The following is a 20,844-nucleotide window of genomic DNA, read 5'->3' as shown; positions in this document are numbered from 1 at the left end:
AGATTCTTAAGATAATTAGGATTAAATATGCAATCGTCACTAATTATTCATAGCACATGAAACCTCTATTACAACAGTGATAAGAATTGAAGTATTAGTTGCTCTGCTTAATCAAATCATGACAAGTAAATACGGTTGCAGGGCTGCGTACTTGTTAGTTGTTCCGTTGAGTCAACCAAAAGGAATCATAAAAATGAATGGCAAGAATACGAATAAAATCATCCACAGAAATAAACACAAATTTAATCAAATCATTAAATACTCTTGCTCTAAGTTAATTTTCTTCTTTACTGATTCTTTGTTTTGTTCATTGTTTGATCCTTGACTTTTGTTAAGCTTTGTGTCACTTCTTGTTTGGATCTGTTCTTGGGTCCTTCAAGACTGTGTTATTGGTTCAATTGAGCTTTGGGAATAGCCATTACATCCACGGCATGGAAGTAATGGTAAATATATAACATCATTTTTATCTTCCAATCACAAGTTACAAGATATAAAATTCCCAAGAGATAAATTTCTTAAAGGAATAGCCTTTTATTGCAGTATATATTCTTTGTACAAAGCTCTGCTATTTATATGCAGGGCTAGATACTTTACATGGTAAGTGTTTATATGGCAAGAATCACCATTTAATTATACAATATTTTCATGAGATTATTCTTCTCATATTTACAATCTCATTGATCTCCTTCCTTGAATACAGATTCTTGCTTTGTGTCCAAGGTTATTGCTTGACAGCTTCACACGATTATGTGGCATCTGACTTGGACTCTTTTCTAACTCCCCCCTTCAAGCTTAACTGTCTGTTTGAGACTTTAAGCTTGTCTCTTAAAAATCTGAAACGATCACAGCTCAAGGGTTTTGTCAAAACATCTGCCACTTGTTCCTTTGTCGGTACATATCTCACTTCTTGTTCACCATTTGCAATTTTTTCTCTGACGAAATGTACATCAATTTCTATGTGTTTAGTTCGGGCATGAAATACTGGATTGCTGGCAAGTGATGCTGCACTTGTGTTATCACACCAGATTACTGGTCTTTGTTTTGGCTTCATTTCAAGTTCTCCTAGCAAAGAACATATCCACGTGATTTCAGCACTTGTATCGGCAAGGGACTTATATTCTGATTCAGTGCTTGAGCGTGCCACCACCTTATGTTTTTTCGATCTCCATGAGACTAGATTCCCACCAAGGAAGGTGCAGTAACCACCAGTAGACCGTCTGTCATCTTGATCACTTGCCCAATCTGCATCAGTGAAACACATCAGTCCTGGTTTTCCTTTTGGTGTGAAGTGTAGGCCATAATTTAAGTTTCCTTTCAAGTATCTGAGAATTCTCTTACACCCCTCCCAATGAGTTTGTTTAGGTGCTTCTAAATATTGGCTTAGTGTGTTCACTGCATATGTTATTTCAGGCCTTGTTAAGGTAGCATATTGTAGGCCTCCAATTACACTCCTGTACAAGGTATTGTCACTGAAGGCTTTCCCTCCTTCCTTTCTCAGCTTGATACTTGTGCTCATTGGTGTAGGCAAGCTTTTGCAATTTTCCATTCATGTTCGTTGTAGGAGGTCAGTGATGTATTTCCCTTGCGATAGATGCATTCCCTCAGCAATCCTTTCTACTTCAATTCCCAAGAAGTATTTTAGCGAGCCAAGATCCTTTAGAGAGAAGCTTTTGTTCAGCTTCTGAATCACGTCGTCAATTATCCTACTATTACTTCCTGTGAGTAGTATGTCATCTACATACACAAGTAGCAGCACTGTATCTCCATCTTTGTTAATAAAGAATAATGAGGTGTCTGATATTGAGTTTTTGAACCCCCAGTCTTTAAGGGCTGAACTGAGCTTATTATACCAGGCCCTTGGAGCCTGTTTGAGACCATAGAGTGCCTTTTTTAACTTGCAAACATATTGTGGCTTTCTTTTGTCCTCGAAGCCTTGTGGTTGTCTTATAAAAACTTCTTCACATAGTTCACCATGCAAGAATGCATTATTCACGTCCACTTGTTTGATATCCCAGTTGTTCATAACAGCTAGATTCAACACAATTCTAATAGTTGGTGATTTGGCCACTGGACTGAAAGTTTCGTTAAAATCGATGCCCGCTGTTTGATGAAACCCTTTAGCCACAGGTCTCGCTTTATACCTTGCTATAGTGCCATCTGGATTATACTTCACCTTGTAAACCCATTTATTTCCTACTACTTTTAGATCCCGAGAGGGTGGAACCAATTCCCAGGTTCTGTTTTTCTGAAGTGCTTCAAACTTTTCCCTCATGGTTGTCTCCCATTTTTTATTTTTCAACGCCTCTTCTACACTTGCTGGAGTGTCAATTTTCTCTCTTGCTAATCTTTTTACTGTGTAAATTTTGGGTTTATATATCCCAGACTTGGCTCTTGTGATCATAGGGTGACTGGGGAGAAGTGTTTGTGGCTGGCTTGTTGACTCTGTAGCTGCAGTGTTTTGGGTACTTTTTGCTGTTGTTTCTGAGTTTGTCATGACTGGTTCTGGTGTTTTAGGTTCTGTAGTGTTGGTCTCTTGGTTTGGTGAAAGGATGTGGTGCTCTCGGTCTGTTGGACAGTGAAGGTTGGAGCCTGCTTCTTGAATAACTGCTGGTGGAGATGTAGCTGAGACACATCCTGAAGTAGAAACCTGTGGCACTGTTAGGATTTGAGTATAATATGGACACACGGCTGTATTTTTCTCAGTAGGTTGAAATGCTTTGTCATTTTGAAATGGAAATTCAAACTCATTAAAGACTACATTTATTGCTATATAAACTCTCCCACTACTGTGTAAGCACAAGTATCCTTTGTGTTGAGAGCTATATCCTATAAACACACATTTAGCAGTGCGAAAGTCTAATTTATGTGAATTGTATGGCCTTAAGTGGGGAAAGCATGCACAACCGAAAACCTTCATGAATTTGCAATCAGGCTTTTGATGATAGATTATCTCATATGGGGATTTTCGATTGAGTACTAATGTCGGCATTCTATTTATTAAGAATGTGGCTGTTTCAAAGGCTTGCCACCAATACTTTGTAGGTATTGAGGCTTGTGCTAGTAAGGTTAGGCCGGTTTCTACTATATGCCTATGTTTTCTTTCCACCATTCCATTTTGGTGATGAGAGTGAGGACATGAATGCCTAAATAAAATTCCATTTTCTTTGAGAAATGGTACGAAGGATCTGAATTCACCCCCCCAATCTGTTTGCAAGGTTTTAATTTTCTTTTCAAGTTGGGTTTCAATCATTTTCTTAAATACTTGGAAGGTGGAAAAGGTTTCTGATTTGGCAGCCAATGGATAAATCCATGTAAATTTGGAATAGTCATCTACAATGCTTAGGTAGTACCTATAGTTGTTTCCAGAGGCTATTGGTGACGGTCCCCAGAGGTCAAGATGCAATAATTCGAGTGGTTCCTTTGTTTTTGTTGTTGAGTTTGTATGGCTTAGTCTATGACTTTTTCCATATTGGCATGCTACACAAAATTAAGGAACGGAAATTTTATTGATGTTACTAGATACATCACATGACATTAATATGTCATTTAATGTTTGAACACTAGGGTGACCAAATCTTTGATGTAATGTATCTATTTTATTGACTCTATTACAAGTTAATTCTAGACTTCGACTCTTAGAAGACTCTGACTCGCTGAGAGACAACACAGGTTTATTTAAAGCAGCAAAAATAGAAGTTGCAAGGGGACTTTTGACTCTAGATTCAAGTGTCTTGCAGGATGTTTTCAACAGATACAATCCTCCATCAGCCGTTCCTTGAAGCAAGACTTTCTTCCTCATCTTGTCCTGTATAAGGCAAGTATTTTTCTTGAAAACAACAAATAAGTCATTGTCAGATAATAATTTAGAGATGCTAAGGAGATTTTTTGTAATATGAGGGACATGCAAAACATCTTTTAAAATAATTGGCTTCTGACATGGGACATGTAATGCGGATCTACCAATATAATTTATTTTTAACTTATGACCATTACCAACCATAAGTTTGTCACTTCCCTTGTATTCAAATTTCGTTTCAAGGTTTTCAATCTGATATGTGACATGGTTTGTAGCACCACTATCCAGGTACCAACCTTGATCATTTTCTGAATCAATCTTTGCAACATTAGTTGTGGCTTGACTCTGGTTTTTCTCATTGCTTTGTGGCTCGTAGTCTTCTTTAAAGCGATGCCAGCAATCGAATGCAGTGTGTCCTACCTTTCCACAAATTTGGCAAGTTGGCTTTGATTTTCCTCTGCCAGATGTTTGGGGTGTTTTTGCTCTGCCTCTACCTCTTGGATTGTTTCCTCTTCCACTATTGTATTTTCTTTGGTTTTGAGTAGATTGAGCATAGTTTGCTGATATGTTCCCATCAGAAGCTATGTTAGCAGCAGTATGCAGCTGATCAAGTCTGCTTTCATGGTTCAAGAGAAGTGAATACACTTCTTGAAGAGGTAGTGTGTCTGATCTTGCTGTTATATTAACCACTACAGGTTCATATTCTGATCCCAAGCCTGCAAGAATATAGAGAACTAAGTCTTCTTCTGTGATGGGATTTCCTGAGGCGGTGAGATTGTCAGCAAAGTTTTTCATTTTGGAATAAAAATCACTAACAGTCATAGACCCCTTTTTCTGGGTTTGAAGCTGCATCCTAAGTTGTAGGATTCGAGCTTTTGACTGAGAGGAGAAAAGCCTTTCCAGTGCATTCCAAACTTCATAAGAAGTGGTGCGACTGATGATTGAACTTAAGACACTTTCATTCATTGAAGACAGCAGCCAACTAAGAAGAAGTTGGTCCTGTTTCTTCCAAAGTGCATATTCTGGATTTACAGTCGTTTCTGCAGTTTGGTCATCTGCAGCAACTACCAGAAATTTGTTTGGGCAAGGTTTTGTGCTGTTTATGAAGCCTTCAAGTTCATTGCCACGGATTGAGGGCAGGACTTGAGATTTCCACATCAAGTAATTTTGTCTATTTAGCTTGATTGCGACGGTGAAATTGAAGGTTGTGGGATTGGTTTGTGGTATTGTATGGGTGGCGAAATTGGTGGTATTAACAAAACTAGATGAAGCCATTATTTCGACTTACCCGCTCTGATACCAAGATAAATTTCTTAAAGGAATAGCCTTTTATTGCAGTATATATTCTTTGTACAGAGCTTTGCTATTTATATGCAGGGCTAGATACTTTACATGGTAAGTGTTTATATGGCAAGAATCACCATTTAATTATACAATATTTTCATGAGATTATTCTTCTCATATTTACAATCTCGTTGATCTCCTTCCTTGAATACAGATTCTTGCTTTGTGTCCAAGGTTATTGCTTGACAGCTTCACACGATTATGTGGCATCTGACTTGGACTCTTTTCTAACTCCAAGGAAAATTAAAAAGGTAAAATTATTGTTAAGTAAATAAGAGCACCAGCTCAGCCGTGCCATCATTCCCACCCCAGGGTGGATCACCTCAGCCAAATGGTACGATCAGAATACTGATAATGAGCCTTCTACAAACATAGGCCAACCAGAGACGAGTACCAGCCAGAGGAATATACCGACCAGAGACATATACCGAGCAGATACTCATCCCCCAAGGAGCGGGAACACGATCTCACGAAATCACGACAGTTGCGCTATGCCCAGAATCGTTGAGGGAGACACGTTGTCCCACGTTTACCCACAATTTAGCAGTTGGAGTCCCATGAGGGGCTGCCACTACCCGAAAAAAGGGGGCATGACAGGTGAACGGAAGCGTGGGATGACAGCTATAAAAGAGGAGGAAACCAATGAAGAAAGGGAGAGAAAAAGGAGAGAGGTGAAAACTCTGCCAAATTGAAACCAAACTACTTCCTATACAAAACTGTGAGCAAATTATAAGCAAATTACCGAGTCTAAATTACACCGTTTTCCCGTAAACACCTTGTGCTAACTTAGGCATCGGAGGGTTTACGCCGGTAAAACCACCGGCGTCTCTAATCCACTTTTGTGAACGCAGGTTTAGTAGGAGAAGGAAGGGCAATTCCCACTTCAGTGACTTGAGCAATTGTTGAATCAAGAAGAAATTGACATCTTCTCTACCGACCACATAAGCGTTGGTGTAAAGATCTGGTCGGGTAAAGGGCGAGCAGATTTCAGCATCAATATTTTGGCGCCATCTGTGGGGGGCTGGATAAAAAGGTACCACCAAATTAATAGTCATCAGAAGAAGCACACGAACAATCGGTTATGGATGTTTCAAGGAAAGGTGCCTTAGGGGACGACAATGAAAATGTTAAGACAATCACTCTCCGGGAGATTGCAAATGAAGCTCGAGAGAGGATGATGCAAGATCGACTGGAGCGAATGGAAAAGCAAATGGAAACTCTCACGGCCATATTGTATGAGCTGAGGGACGAACGGAGAAGGGATTGTGAAACCCCCGTGGGGAGAGATGAAGTTGTGACAGAACCCAGCCTCCGGAGGTGTAGAGTCGATGAAATTCCTCTACCGGTAGACCAACCCTATGGGGCACATCCCCATAAAAGTACTTGTCAGATTCCAGGGGAGCGCGTAGACGAAGGGAGAGACCAACCTCGCTCCGGACGGGTACTGGAAATTGATGGCCGAGGAGCCAATATTGATGAAGGAGAGCTCAGACAACGGTTGCTGAATGCCGAGCAGGAGCGAGATCAGATAGCTGCGCGCGATCCTGACCGTGCTGTAGAATTGGAAGGTGAGGTGCGCAAATTGGCGCATGTGATGGATGAGATTCAGGGCAAGAGAAAGCTCCTGAGTTGGAGGATAATGCTAGATGAAGAATCTTCGCTATTAGCTGAGATCATGGGTACTGTAATCCCGCGAGATTTTTGCTTCCCCGACCTCAAATACTTCGGGCGAAGTGACCCGCTGGTGCATATTGAATGTTTCAACGACATGACGGGTGTACAGGAGCTAACACTAGCTCAGAAATGCAGGATGTTCCCATTGACACTAGAGGGACGAGCCCGAGAATGGCACCGCAAGCTGCCACGAGGAGGTATTAAAGGGTACGAGCATATGTGCCAAGAGTTGGCCGAGCAGTTCCGAGGAGCAGTGGCCCTAGAGGATGATATGATGGAACCGATGGGGATGAAGCAGAAGGAACATGAATCCCTTTGGGATTTTGTAAAACGATACCACCGGGCCGTACTTGATTTGGGAACTTTCAATCACCCACAGGCGTTGAAGGGATTAAAAGAGGGTGTGAAGATAGGCCGACTATGGTATAACCTGAGAAGTCCCCTGGTGCAGAATTATTCGGCGGGGTATGAGCATGCGAGGAGAGATATAGAAATTGAAGAGGAAAAATCGGCGAGGATAAAGGGTGAACAGCTGGAGGAGCTGAGACGAAAAGAAAAGAGAACCCCAAGCGGGAGCGGGTCGGGAAAGCGAGCTAGGGAATCCTCAGTGATGGGCGCAATATCAGCTCGGTCTCGCCTTTACCCCATGGCTCAGAGACCGCAACAGTTCCAACACAGTCGAGCTCAGCCTCCGGGCCCCCCATTCCCAGAGTGGCAACGAGAATTCTGGCAGTTAGCTGCCCATCCTTATCACAACGCTCCCAGGGCACTACATACAACCAACTCCAGAACTGGGTGATCAGGTCAGCTACCTACAATATCAGCTCAGGACGATATCCATGATAGCCCAGCAGTCCAGCTAATTGACCAGAGCTTGGCGTATAGATAATACACTCCGTTAAAAGTCCCTATGGAGGAGTTGTACGAGAGGATCAAGGGACGAGGCCTGCTGTACCCTCCAGCCCCTATAACAAAACTTGCTCACCGACGTGATAAGAGTAGATTCTGCAAATTCCATGACACTTATGGTCATACTATCAGTCAATGTCGTGACCTAAAGATTCAAGTGGTGGATTTGGTGAGGAACCGGTACTTGGATGAATATGTAGATGGAGTGTCCCCTGTCATTGAATCACAGTACACGCAGGATGAAAGAGTTGAGGGGAGCCTGGAACGTGAACAACCAACTATCCGTGTGATAGCAGGAGGGCCAACATTGGCTGGGGATTCGAACAGGACACGGAAGAACTACAAGAGATACGCCATGACCAGCAAAGAGGTGGATTTCAATTTGCCCGCAGCCAAAAGGGCGAAAGTGAGGCAGTTCCCATTATGTGGACAAATGACGACGAAGAGGGTATTTTATATCCTCATGAGAATGCACTGGTGATTAAGGCAATGGTGGCTGGCACAGAATTACAACGAATACTGGTGGACACGGGCAGCTCGGTTGACATACTGTTTAAGTCGGCCCTAGATGATATGAGAATTTCAGACTTAAAATTAGAACGGACGAATACATCCTTGAAGGGATTTGGAGGAGGACGGTTAACCCCCATGGGGATCATCAAGCTCCCGATTACAGTAGAGTCAAAGCTGTTTGAAAGAATAATGATGCTGGACTTTGTCGTGGTAGAAGAGAGAAGCCCTTACTAGATGATACTGGGACGACCTTTCATTAGGATAAGCCAATGCGTTATATCTACGCATTATCTGGCGTTAAAATACAAAATCAATGAAGTTGTAGGCGTAGTAAAAGGTGACCAGAGAATGGCGAGGAGCTGTTACGCTACAGCGGCCAAGGAGACACTACAGGTTACCTCTCTAGATAACCGATGAGATTCTAAAAAGGGTCGCCAGGAACCTGTTGAGAAGCTGGAGGAGGTTGTTGTAAACAAGGGTAACCCGAGTAGAGTGGTTAAGGTCGGGTCAGGATTGGACGAAGCAATAAAAGGCGAGCTTGTGAAATGCCTATAGTCCCATGCAGAAATATTTGCCTGGTCCCATGAGGACATGCCAGGAATTGATCGCGGGGTAGCTTGCGACAAGTTGGCAATTAAGAAGGGGGCAAGGCCGGTGAGGCAGAAAAAGAGATGCTTTAATCAAGAAAGGTACGAGGCCATAAATGCCGAGGTGGAGAAGCTGTTGAAAGCAGGATTTATAAGGGAGGCTAAATACCCGGAGTGGATTTCCAATGTAGTGCTGGTAAAGAAGGCCAACGGGAAATGGAGAATGTGTATGGGTTTCACAGACCTTAATAAGGCATGCCCAAAGGACAGTTTTCCCCTATCAAAAATAGATCAATTGGTGGATTCAACGGCGGGTTATAGTCTGCTCAGCTTCATGGATGTCTTTTTGGGATACAACCAAATACCCATGAACGAGCAGGATGAAGAGAGTACCACCTTTATAACTAACATGGGTTTGTTTTGTTACAGGGTGATGCCTTTTGGCCTGAAAAATGCAGGAGCTACCTATCAAAGGTTAGTGAATAAAATCTTCAAGCCATTGATCGGTCATACTATGGAGGTATACGTGGACGATATGATCACGAAGTCAAAAGAACCGAGGGATCAAGTGAAGCACTTGAAAGAGACCTTTGAATTGCTGAGGAAGTATGAAATGAAGCTGAACCCGGAGAAATGTGCATTTGGAGTCAGCTCGGACAAATTTTTGGGATTCTTGGTGAGCCACCGAGGGATCGAGGCCAACCTAGAAAAAATACGGGCAGTAACGGAATGAAGTCCCCCCGAACAGTTAAGGAGGTGCAGAGCCTTACAAAGAAATTAGCAGCACTGAACCGGTTCATCTCACGGGCCACAGATAAATGCCACCCTTTCTTCCAAACCATAAAGAAAGGGAGGAAGATTGAATGAACGTCAGAATGTAAAGAAACGTTTGGGTAGCTGAAGGAATATCTGGTCGACGCCCCATTGTTATCAACTCCTAGGGAGGGTGACCAGTTGTATTTACACTTAGCAATCTCTAAATGGGCTACCAGCTCGGTATTAGTCAGAGAAGATAAAGGAAAGCAACACCCAGTATACTACACTAGCAAGGCCCTGGTAGACGTAGAAACCAGATATCCACTGATGGAGAAATGGGTATTAGCTTTAATAACGGCAGAACGCAAGCTCAGACCATATTTTCAGGCCCACCCGATAGTTGTGATGACTGACCAACCCCTTCGACAAATGCTCAAAAAACCAGATGCATCTGGTTGGTTAGTAAAGTGGTCTGTGGAGCTGAACGAGTTCGACCTATCCTATCGACCCTGAGGAACAATCAATGCCCAAGCCCTGACTGATTTTATGGTTGACCGTTGTGAACCAGGGGAAGAAGTTCGGGATGAGCAACTAGTGGAACAGGAGAATTCAAAGGGGGTGTGGCTAGTAATGGTTGATGGGTCACGTAATGAACAGGGATCCGGAGCAGGAGTTGTAATACGAAGCCCAGAAGGGGTCGAGGTATCCTATGCAGTGAAATTCGAGTTCCAGCTCATGAATAACCAAGCTGAATATGAGGCCTTCATTACTGGGCTAGGGCTTGCACACGCACTATGAGCAGAAAGGGTAGAAATCCGAACAGATTCCCAGCTAGTCTGTAATCAGCTCAGTGACCAATTCCAAGTAAGGGAAGAGAAGTTGGGGCTTTATTTGAAGAAGACGAAGCAAATGGTTGAGCTCTTCCGAGAGGTAGAAATAAAGCAGATATCCCGAAATGAAAATTACCGAGCAGATATGTTGGCCAAAATGGCCGCAATTGCAGATCCAAAATTATCCAAGTCAGTTCCACTAGAAGTGAGAACCTCGCCAAGCATAGGGGAAGAAGTAGAAGTAATGTGGGTGAGCACCAAAAAATCCTAGATGGACCTTATTCTCTCATACATCCGAGAAGACATCTTACCGGAGGACAGGAAGCAAGCAAAGAAGCTGAAATGTCGGGCAACAAGGTATACGCTACTCGATGGGATACTCTGCCGCCGAGGATTCACCTTGCCCCTTTTAAGATGTTTGGATGACGAGGAAGCAAATTATGTGCTGAGGGAAATTCATGAAGGAATTTGCGGCAGCCATTCAGGGGTGAGAACTTTGGCTTTTAAGGCACTCCGGCAATGATACTTTTGGCCGACCATGCACCGGGATGCGAAGGGAATGGCAAAAAACTGTAAAGTTTGCCAGAACTTTTCAGAGGTTCCTGCTTAGCCCCCAGAAAGGCTAGCCACTATGTCATCCCCATGGCCTTTTGCTCAGTGGGGAATTGACCTGATTGGCCCGTTACCTAAAGGCCGAGGAGCAGCAACACATGCAATTGTAGCTATAGATTACTTCACCAAATGGGTAGAAATGGGAGTCCTTAGTCAAATCACGGAAAGAAAGACAACAAATTTTATTTAGAAGAATATCATCTGCAGATACGGGATCCTCTATGCCATCATTACAGACAAAGGGAGGCAGTTCGACAACAACAATTTCAGAGAATTTTGCCAAAACTTGGGGGTGGACCTGAAATTCTGCATCCCAGCACACCCCCAAGCAAACAGACAGGTGGAAGCAGCCAACAAAGTAATAAAGAAACTCCTGAAAATTAGGCTGGGAGAGAATAAAGGAGCTTGGGTCGATGAGCTACCAGGAGTTTTGTGGGCTTACCGGACAACCCACAAAACTGCCACGGGGAAACCCCGTTTGCTTTAGCTTTTGGTCATGAGGCAGTAATCCCAGTAGAAATTGGAGTGGGGACACATCGGACAGAATACTTCAACGAGGAGCAAAACGACGAGTAGATCTGCTTGAACCTGGACCTGTTGGAGGAGAAAAGGGAAGAGGCCTCGTAGAGAGTGACCCAATGTCAGCAAAGAATCATGCGTTATTACAATAAGAATGTACGTGTGAGGTAGTTCCGAGCAGGAGATTGGGCGCTTAGGAAGGTGAACCAAAACACTAGGGATCCTAACCATGGCGCTCTTAGCCCGAAATGGGAAGGTCCATACAGGGTAATACGAGTAACTAGACCAAGAGCTTACAAGCTGGCTTACCCAGATGGACGAGACGTGAAGAGGTCGTGGAATGCTGAACACTTGAAGAAGTACTTCCAGTAAGCAAAGTGTTTTACCAAGTCTTTACTTCGACAAGTTATTTCTGTTAAATGCATGATGACTTGTGGCACATGCATATATTTCGCATTTCTGTAACCCATGCAAGTTTCAATAAAGATGAATTCAGTATAAGTTCCCCTGCAAGCAGAATCCATTAAATTTTACTAATGCAAGCCAGTGCCTATTCCTGCTCGGTCGCCTAAGGACCAGCAGACAATTTTACGAAATTTTACTAAGGCAAGCAAGTGCCTATACCTGCTCGGTCGCCTAAGGACCAGCAGGCAATTTTATGAAATTTTACTAAGGCAAGCAAGTGATTATTCCTGCTCGGTCGCCTAAGGACCAGCAGGTAATTTTATGAAATTTTACTAAGGCAAGCGAGTGCCAGTTCCTGCTCGGTCCACTAAAGAACCAGCAGGCAAAGCCAAGTAAAATTGCTAAGATAATTTGCATAAACAATCCGTGAGAAAAAACAAGATAAGAAGGCCAACAGAAAGCATCCAAAAATTTATAAACATCCAAACGTTTGTAAACAAATGAAAGTTTACATAGAAAATAAAGCCTAAAGATTATGAGGTTCAGCAGCCTGGATTGGAGAAGGATCAGCAATCTCGGAAAGAGGAGGACCAGCAACTTCTGGGGGAGCAGGCACTGATCCCTGACCTGTTTCAAGAGCATGGTCCCCTACTTTTTTCTCATGCACCCCACCCGAAGGAACCTCCACCTGATCCTGCTCTCCCTGCCCCTTATCCCCCTGATCGGCCTCGGCCATGTACTTCTGCACTCCGGCCTCCAGCTTGCCCATGTGAAACTCGGGATATTCTTCCTTCAGCATAAACATGATGCATTTGTAACAAAAGACGAGCCCAGAATTATACTCTGCATCCAGCCGATCATCTACCTCAGCAGATTTGCCTTTCAGCTCGGCTACCTGCTCATCCAAGGACTTGATCTGCTCCTCGAGGGCCGTCCTCAAAGTATCTCTTTCACTTTGAGTAGCCTGAAGATCAGACTTCAGGTCACCCAACTCACCCTCAAGCTTGGAGGAGTTGGACTCAGCAATAGCCACTTTCTCCTCCAGGTCCATGATTTGCTTGTGCAGCTTAGCCAGCTTCTCCTTCGAGCGATCAGCAGAGTTAGCTTTTTTCTTCAAATCCTGATTGTCAGCTTAAAGCCTCATCTCATAGCGCATGAACCTATTCTTATAGCAAGAAGCCAGAGTAGCCAGCTTAAAGAAGACTCTCTGAACTGAACCAGCTAACTCTCCGAGGCTCATGCTCTTAATATCCTTGACCATCTTAGGTCCCACCGATTTGCCATAATTCCTCTGGTATGGGGTCAGATAGTCACCCTGGTCCCGAGGTGGAAGAGGAGAAGATCGATCCCCAGACTGAATGCTGACCTCAGGACCCTTGTCACTAACCTTCTCCCCACCATTCTTCCGAGGTGGAGGTGGGGGCAGAGCAGGAGCAGGAGCCTTGGAGGGACCAACATTGGGTTTTTTCAAAGGAGGAGGGGGGTTGCTGGAGCTGCCTGGAACTCGACCACGTTTTCTCGTCATAGCGCTGAGGATCTTATTGTCCATCTCAACAGCTACGTCCACCAAGCGTGACCCGACGAGATTTGTGGATGACAAAAGGTCTTGACAGGTAGACGCGTTCACCAGAGCAGTTTCCACTTGGAGCAACGGTCTATCGTCAAGATTGTTGATCAGGTCCCACGACTTTGAAAGGACAAACAAGGTTAAGGAACCCAATAAGTAACGATCAGAGAAGTAAAGTATGCAGAAAAATGAACGACCTGGGGTGACAAAACCCGTTGGAAGGTGAATATTACCACCAAGCGGGTGGATTGCTGGACACCAATTTCCTCCCACAAAAAAGAATTTGTTCTTCTAATTTTTACACGATGAAGGAAAGCCAGTGATGGGCTTCCTCTTTGCAGAGCTTGATATGAAGTAATACCAACCTGCTTCCCTTGGGCTATTCCTCAGCTGGTACAAGTGTTTTACTTCAGCAAGGGAGGGCTCCTCCAGCCTGCATCTCTCCCACAGCACATACATGGCTGAGAGAACCCTCCACCCTTTAGGGTAAAGCTGACCTGGAGCCAGATGCATGCCACCTAATATCCTGGCAAAGTAAAGTTGAAGGGGTAATCGAGCCCCTAACTTGAAACTCTCTAGGTGCATCGTCACATACCCCCTCGGGGGCCGACTGGGGACGTCACCTTTCCAAGGGATCACAAGGAGAACCTCCTCAGGGATATTGTAGAGGTTTCTAAGTTTGAGTAGGTCAGTATGGGTGGTAGCACAGGTAATATAATCAATGGGATATGCATCTGCTTCCATCCTGTGACCAAGGTTTCTCTTCCTAGAGGGCCTGCTCGGCTCGGTACTACTCTCCTCGCCTTCACCCACTTCCTCAGGAACCCCAACCCCCTCAGAACTGTGGTTTTCACCAGAGTCTAAAGCTGGTCCACCACGGTTTCCCACAGGTTCTAGGATAGGGGAGGGCAAAGTGGTCAGGAGACGTGGATACTCAAGGGTATCCCTACCATGGGAGGGGCCTACACTACTAGAGGGATGTAAAAAATCAGTGGGTATTGATAGGTTAAGGTATGAATCCTCTATTTCTTCATCACTCTCATCTGCAATTAACTTCCTCCTCCGATTTGACATAGCGAAATCTCAAAGGGAAACCAAAGCAAACCCGAGTACACGGATACAAAAAGGGGCAACACAGAACCCAATCAACAACAACCAGAGAAGAGGTTAAAGGCTATACCTGGAATAGACTGGCACTGATAGCACTGCCGTGACAGAGAAAGGACCCAGTAAGTGGAGACTCCGGACGCGGGAAGTGTGAGCAAAGTTCAAAAAAGGAGTTAGCTTACAGCGGAGAAACGAATAACAAAACGATGATGATTTTAGTCTAGGGATTTGAAACGGAAAAGGGGAAATGGAAACGTTTAAGTGATGGGGATGCCAGCTCACTCACCGTATATCGACGATGGTTAGCCCGTCATTTCAAATTTCAAATACGAAGAGTCGGGAAGCCCCACGTCACTAACCGTTACTTGAGGCCTGACGAGACGTAAGCCTAAGTAAATACTAGATACATTCATGAAGGCCTGTACTCAGGCCAAAATCTCCCTAGACAAGAGATGGAGCCTCAGATCCACCACAATAACGCGAGGACCAGATGGGTGGTTCCCAGGCTCGGTAAGATTCGATTATCAGTTTCTACTCTCATCTCGTTTCACTCGCAAGACCAGAAACTGGAGGACTAGTGTTAAGTAAATAAGAGCACCAGCTCAGCCATGCCATCATTCCCACCCCAGGGTGGATCACCTCAGCCAAATGGTACGATCAGAACACTGATAATGAGCATTCTACAAACATGAGCCAACCAGAGATGAGTATCAGCCAGAGGAATGTACCGACCAGAGACATATACCGAGCAGATACCCATCCTCTAAGGAGCGGGAACACGATCTCACGAAATCACGACAGTTGCGCTATGCCCAGAACCGTTGAGGGAGATACGGTATCCCACGTTTACCCACAATTTGGCAGTTGGAGTCCCATGAGGGGCTGCCACTACCCGAGAAAGGGGGACATGAAGGGGGAACGGAAATGTGGGACGACGGCTATAAAAGAGGAGGAAACCAATAAAGAAAGGGGGAGAAAAAAGGAGAGAGAGGAAAACTCTGCCAAATTGAAACCAAACCACTTCCTATACAAAACTGTGAGCAAATTATAAGCAAATTACCGAGTCTAAATTACACCGTTTTCCCGAAAATACCTTGTGCTAATTTAGGCATCGGAGGGTTTACGCCGGTAAAACCACCGGTGTCTCTGATCCACTTTTGTGAATGCAGGCTTAGTAGGAGAAGGAAGGGCAATTCCCACTTCAGTGGCTTGAGCGATCGTTGAAGCAAGAAGAAATTGACATCTTCTCTACCGACCACATAAGCGTTGGTGTAAAGATCTGGTCGGGCAAAGGGCGACCAGATTTCAGCATCAACAATTATCTTACATCACCTATTGAAAAATGAAATATTTTATCCATGCACATAAGCGGAATTTTGAAGGAAAACGAGAAAGAAGAAATGGTCAATTTCGCAGTACAACAGAGAGATTTTGGTGGTTTCCTCCATAACTTTATCACCTCATCATCCTCAATTGATATCAATAACACTCAAATCTATCCGAAATTCTTTACAATCCCTAATCTATTTAAAAGGGTTTAATTTTGACATTTTAATAACTTCCATTAGGCCAAGCATATTTAGTTTCTTGAAGATTTATTCCTGAAAAATCCAGCCTGATTTTTTTATTTTTTTTACTTACAAATCCACCAGCTTAGCTTTTAATCACATATATAAGTCGTCATCATCACTAGATTATCGTATATTACACAATAATCAAAGCTAATTATTGAAACCTTTCTTTCAAAGAAAAAGAATTATTGAAACCTTCCGAGTTTGAAAATGACGGCAGCACTTGCAACTTCCAGGAACCTTCGTGGAAGTGTAGATGCTGACCACATCCAACCGTTCGATTAAATGCCAAAGTGGTTTTTTTTTTTTTTCATTTTATTTGTATATCTATTTATTACAAAAATAAAAAATCATAAAGTCCCGAAACTTAGGCTTTATAGCGGAGTTATTAGAAAAGCGCAAGAAAATTCAAAAAAAAAAATCATAAAGTCCGGCAACGGCAGCATAGCACTTACTGGTAAAAAGAAAATTCAACGAAATGCCGAAATGCCACCTTGCGCTGTCCAATTAAGAAAATTCTTTATGATTTTTTTTTAATTTCATTTTATTTGTATATCTATTTCTGAAAAAAAAATCATAAAGTCCGGAAACTTGGGCTTTATAGCAGAGTTATTAGAAAAGCGCAAGAAAATTCAATGAAAATTAAAAAAAAAATCATAAAGAATCTAGTTGACCACATGATTTAAAGCGCAAGAAAATTCAATGAAATGCCAAAATGCTACCTTGCGCTGTCCAATTAACCTATAACTTTGACACTATTTACACGCCACTATAACCATCTATCTCAATTATTAAGAATCTAGTTGACTTGGAAGCACGAGTCTTCTCCTTGTATGAATTTAGTTTGGCTTTTTTGCAGTATTCAGATTACCCTTGAGACTAGAGATCACAACTGTCTGCCTCTGCATTTCCCTTATCTCCAGAGTTCTCTGAAATCTCTTCTTCATTTTCTGTCTCCCTTTTCTTAATAATCCTTGTCCTCGATCCTATACCTTCTTTAAAAATCTTCCATTGCACTCGCTTTTCAATTTGTCTTGGCAGACAAAGGATCCCCCTTTGTTTCATCTCTAGATTTGTCACTCTTTTTCTCTCCTCCTCCCTTAAATCTATTCAACCTCCTATTTTAGCAATTTATCCAAACTTCTTATTTCCCTCTTCCCAGCTGATTGATTACTTCTGCTTAGTTTGATTAGTTGTGCTTCCCCATGTTTTCTGAAAGCGAAAAATAAAAAAGAAAGGGATAATGGAAATTATCATCTCCGTTGCTGCAAAAGTTGCAGAGTACTTGGTTGCTCCCATAATTTATCCATTTACTTACTGCTGCACTTACAAGACCAACTTCGAGAAGCTGAATAATGAAGTCGACAAGCTAAAGAATGCTAGAGACAGTATGCAGTATAAGGTTGATGATTCCAGAATTAAAGGGGACGGAATTCAACAGCACGTTGAGGAGTGGCTGATTGCTGCGAACAAGGAGATCAATGAAGTCGAAAAACTTATTGAAGACAAAGAGAATTCAAACAACCGGTGTTTGAAGGGGTTATGTCCTAATTTGAGGACTCGGTACCAGCTTAGCAAGAAAGCAGAAAGAGAGACGAATGCTATTGTTGGACTCCATGAAAAAGGGAGATTCGACAGTGTTTCTTTCCGTTCCATTCCAGAGGAGACATGGCTTAAGTCTACCCAGGATTTCATGCACTTTGAATCGAGAAAGTCCACCTTGAAGGAGATACTAGACGCATTCAGCAACCGTAACTTCAACATGATTGGGGTGTACGGGATGGGTGGCATTGGAAAGACAACGCTAGTGAAAGAAGTTGGCAGACAGGCCAAGGAAAATAATCTCTTTGAGAAGGTCATTTCTTCACGTGTTTCCCAAACACCGCAAATAAAAGAAATACAAGGAGAAATCGCAGAGAAGATAGGCTTAGAATTGGCTGAACAGAGTCAAGAAACTGTAAGAGCAGGGAGGCTGCTTGAACGATTGAAGAAAGAGACGAAGATCCTGATAATCTTGGATGATATTTGGGGGAGTCTTGATTTGGAGGCCATTGGAATTCCATTGGCAGATGATAACGGCGGATGTAAAGTTCTGCTGACAGCAAGAAGTCAAGATGTGTTGTCTTGTAAAATGGATTGTGAACAAATTTTTTTTGTTGATGTTCTGAATGAAAAAGAAGCTTGGAGTCTTTTCAAGAAGATGACAGGTGATTGCATAGAAAATGGTGAACTGAAATCTGTAGCGACAGAGATAGTCGAGGAATGTGCCGGTTTGCCCATTGCCATTGTACCCGTAGCGAAGGCATTGAAAAATAAGAGTCTCTATGAATGGAGGAATGCTTTACGACAATTAAAAAGGCCTTTTTTGAGAAGTTTCTCTGGGACACAAGCGGTGGCCGCTTATTCAACTATCGAGTTGAGTTACAATCAGTTAGGAGGTGAGGAACTCAGGAAAACGTTTTTGTTAATAGGATACTCCTACATATGTAACGTTAAAGACTTGCTTTATCATGGCATGGGCTTGGGTCTGTTTCAAAACATCCACACGGTGGATGAGGCACGGGATAGAGCACATACATTGGTTGATAAACTCAAGAACTCTTGCTTGCTGCTTGATGGCGATACTAGTGAAGGGTTTTCTATGCATGATGTTGTTCGTGATGTAGCCATATCAATTGCATCTAGGGTCCAACATGTGTTTGCGGTGGAAAATGAGGTTGTTCCGCTGAACAGCTGGCCAGATAAGGATGCACTGAAGGTTTGCACCGCAATCTCCTTATTTAATACTAATATTAGTGAGCTTCCTCAAGGGTTCGAGTGTCCGCAACTTAAATACTTTCGTATTCGCAATGATCCTTCTTTGAGAGTCCCAGATAACTTTTTTACCGGGATGACAGAGCTTAGAGTTTTAGATTTCACTATGATGCAGTTAACGCCATTGCCTTCATCGCTTGGTCTCTTACACAACCTTCAAACATTGTCTCTAGATGAGTGCAAACTAGGAGACATAGCTATTATCGGAGACCTAAAGACATTAGTTATCCTTACGCTTCGAGGTTCTGATATGGAGAAACTAGTTGAAGAAATAGGCCGGCTGACTCAGTTGAGGTTGTTGGATCTGAGCAAGTGTTTCATTCTAAAAGTTATTCCACCAAATGTCATATCAAGCTTCTCACGATTAGAAGAACTGTATATCGGTGAGAGTCCCATTATGTGGGGGAAGGTTGGAGGAGTCGACGGTGAAAGAAGAAATGCCAGCCTTGATGAGTTGAATAATTTATCTAAATTGACCTCTTTAGAAATACTCATCCAATATGAAAAGGCTCTACCAAGAGACTTGTCGTTCTTCAAAATGCTGCAAAGGTACAGGATATTTATAGGAAATTGCAGGGAGTATGGCGCATGGGATGGGATTTCTAGAAAATTCAAACTGAAGCTCACAAATGGTGCCAACATTTGCTTGAACGAGGGGCATATCATGCAATTGAAGGGTATTGAAGACCTAACGTTAGATGGATTGCCGGACATGAAGAATGTTCTTTCTGAACTAGGCAGAGAAGGTTTTCCACAGCTGAATCGTCTCGAAATCCGACGTAATGGCAACATTGTTCGTCTTGTTGACACAATGGATTGTACGCCAGCTCGGACGACTGCATTCCCCCTTTTGGAGTCATTATTTCTGAGAGATTTAAGGAACCTTGAGGAAATATGTCGTGGTCCACTCACAGCAGAGTCTTTTTGCAAATTAAAGACCATAAGGGTGGAAGGGTGTGATAAATTGAAAAATGTATTTCCATTGGTCATTGGCAGAGGCCTTCAACAACTTCAGTCCATTAAAGTGAGTAGTTGCCAAAATATGGAAGTGATTTTTGCTGCCGAGAGAGGAGATGAATCCAGCAATAATAACGGTACTGAAGTGATTGAACTCACTCAATTGAGGACACTTGAGCTTTGTTCTCTTCCTCAGCTTACAAGCTTCTGCACAGGTGATCTGCATATTGAAAAGGTACGCGTGCAAGATTTTTGTAATTATTTTTCAATTCTTACGTACTGAACAGTGTTTCTACTTTGAGAGTTCAGAGTTTTATTGTCGTCATCGCCCTCATCACTTCGTCTTTAGTAACAAAATGTTAGTTATATAAATCAGTTTATTTATACTTTATAATATCCTTACAAACATAATTATCATTCTTCAATAATTCTTCTCATTATCGAATATTGAATTGGCTACAACCATAGGTGGATTCGGATGTCAGTTAGAAAGAATGAAAAAAATAATTATTCAGTAAACAATTATTTTTTTTCTTCTGGTTCAAATTTTTTCCTCGTATTATCAGAGATTTTCTTCTTCCTCTACTTTTTTCTTTTTATTTTATGCCTATATGTTCAGTTAATACACAAAAGAGACAGTGCATTTGATTAGCCAAACAAAGAAAATACTCATACGATCTAGAGTTTTTCAAGCCACAGTACATCAAATATATTTCTGAGTGTCATTTTCAAATATTTTTCAGCATATTATTTCTGAGTGCCATTTTCAAAAAAAGAAATTTAAAAAAAAAGAAATTTAAAAAAAAAGAAATTTGTATGATTTTCAATTCAAACCAAATAAACCGATCGATTAAAAGAATCCTGAAGTTTAAATGTAAATTGA

General features: G+C 42.5%; 1 protein-coding gene across 1 annotated transcript in view; it reads left to right on the top strand.

Annotated features, from left to right (window-relative positions):
• The window catches only part of LOC107175373 (probable disease resistance protein At4g27220), a 44,413-nt gene that overhangs the window by 22,022 nt on the left and 1,547 nt on the right, over window positions 1-20,844 (top strand). Inside the window, exon 2 of the mRNA XM_052442896.1 lies at window positions 18,046-20,196. Coding sequence (XP_052298856.1) covers window positions 18,046-20,196 — 2,151 coding nt within the window. The remainder of the gene's footprint in view (window positions 1-18,045; window positions 20,197-20,844) is intronic.

This window comes from Citrus sinensis, chromosome 5, assembly GCF_022201045.2.
Source record: "Citrus sinensis cultivar Valencia sweet orange chromosome 5, DVS_A1.0, whole genome shotgun sequence".
NCBI classification, from domain to species: Eukaryota; Viridiplantae; Streptophyta; class Magnoliopsida; order Sapindales; family Rutaceae; genus Citrus; species Citrus sinensis.
This window is presented reverse-complemented; position numbering and strand designations above follow the sequence as displayed.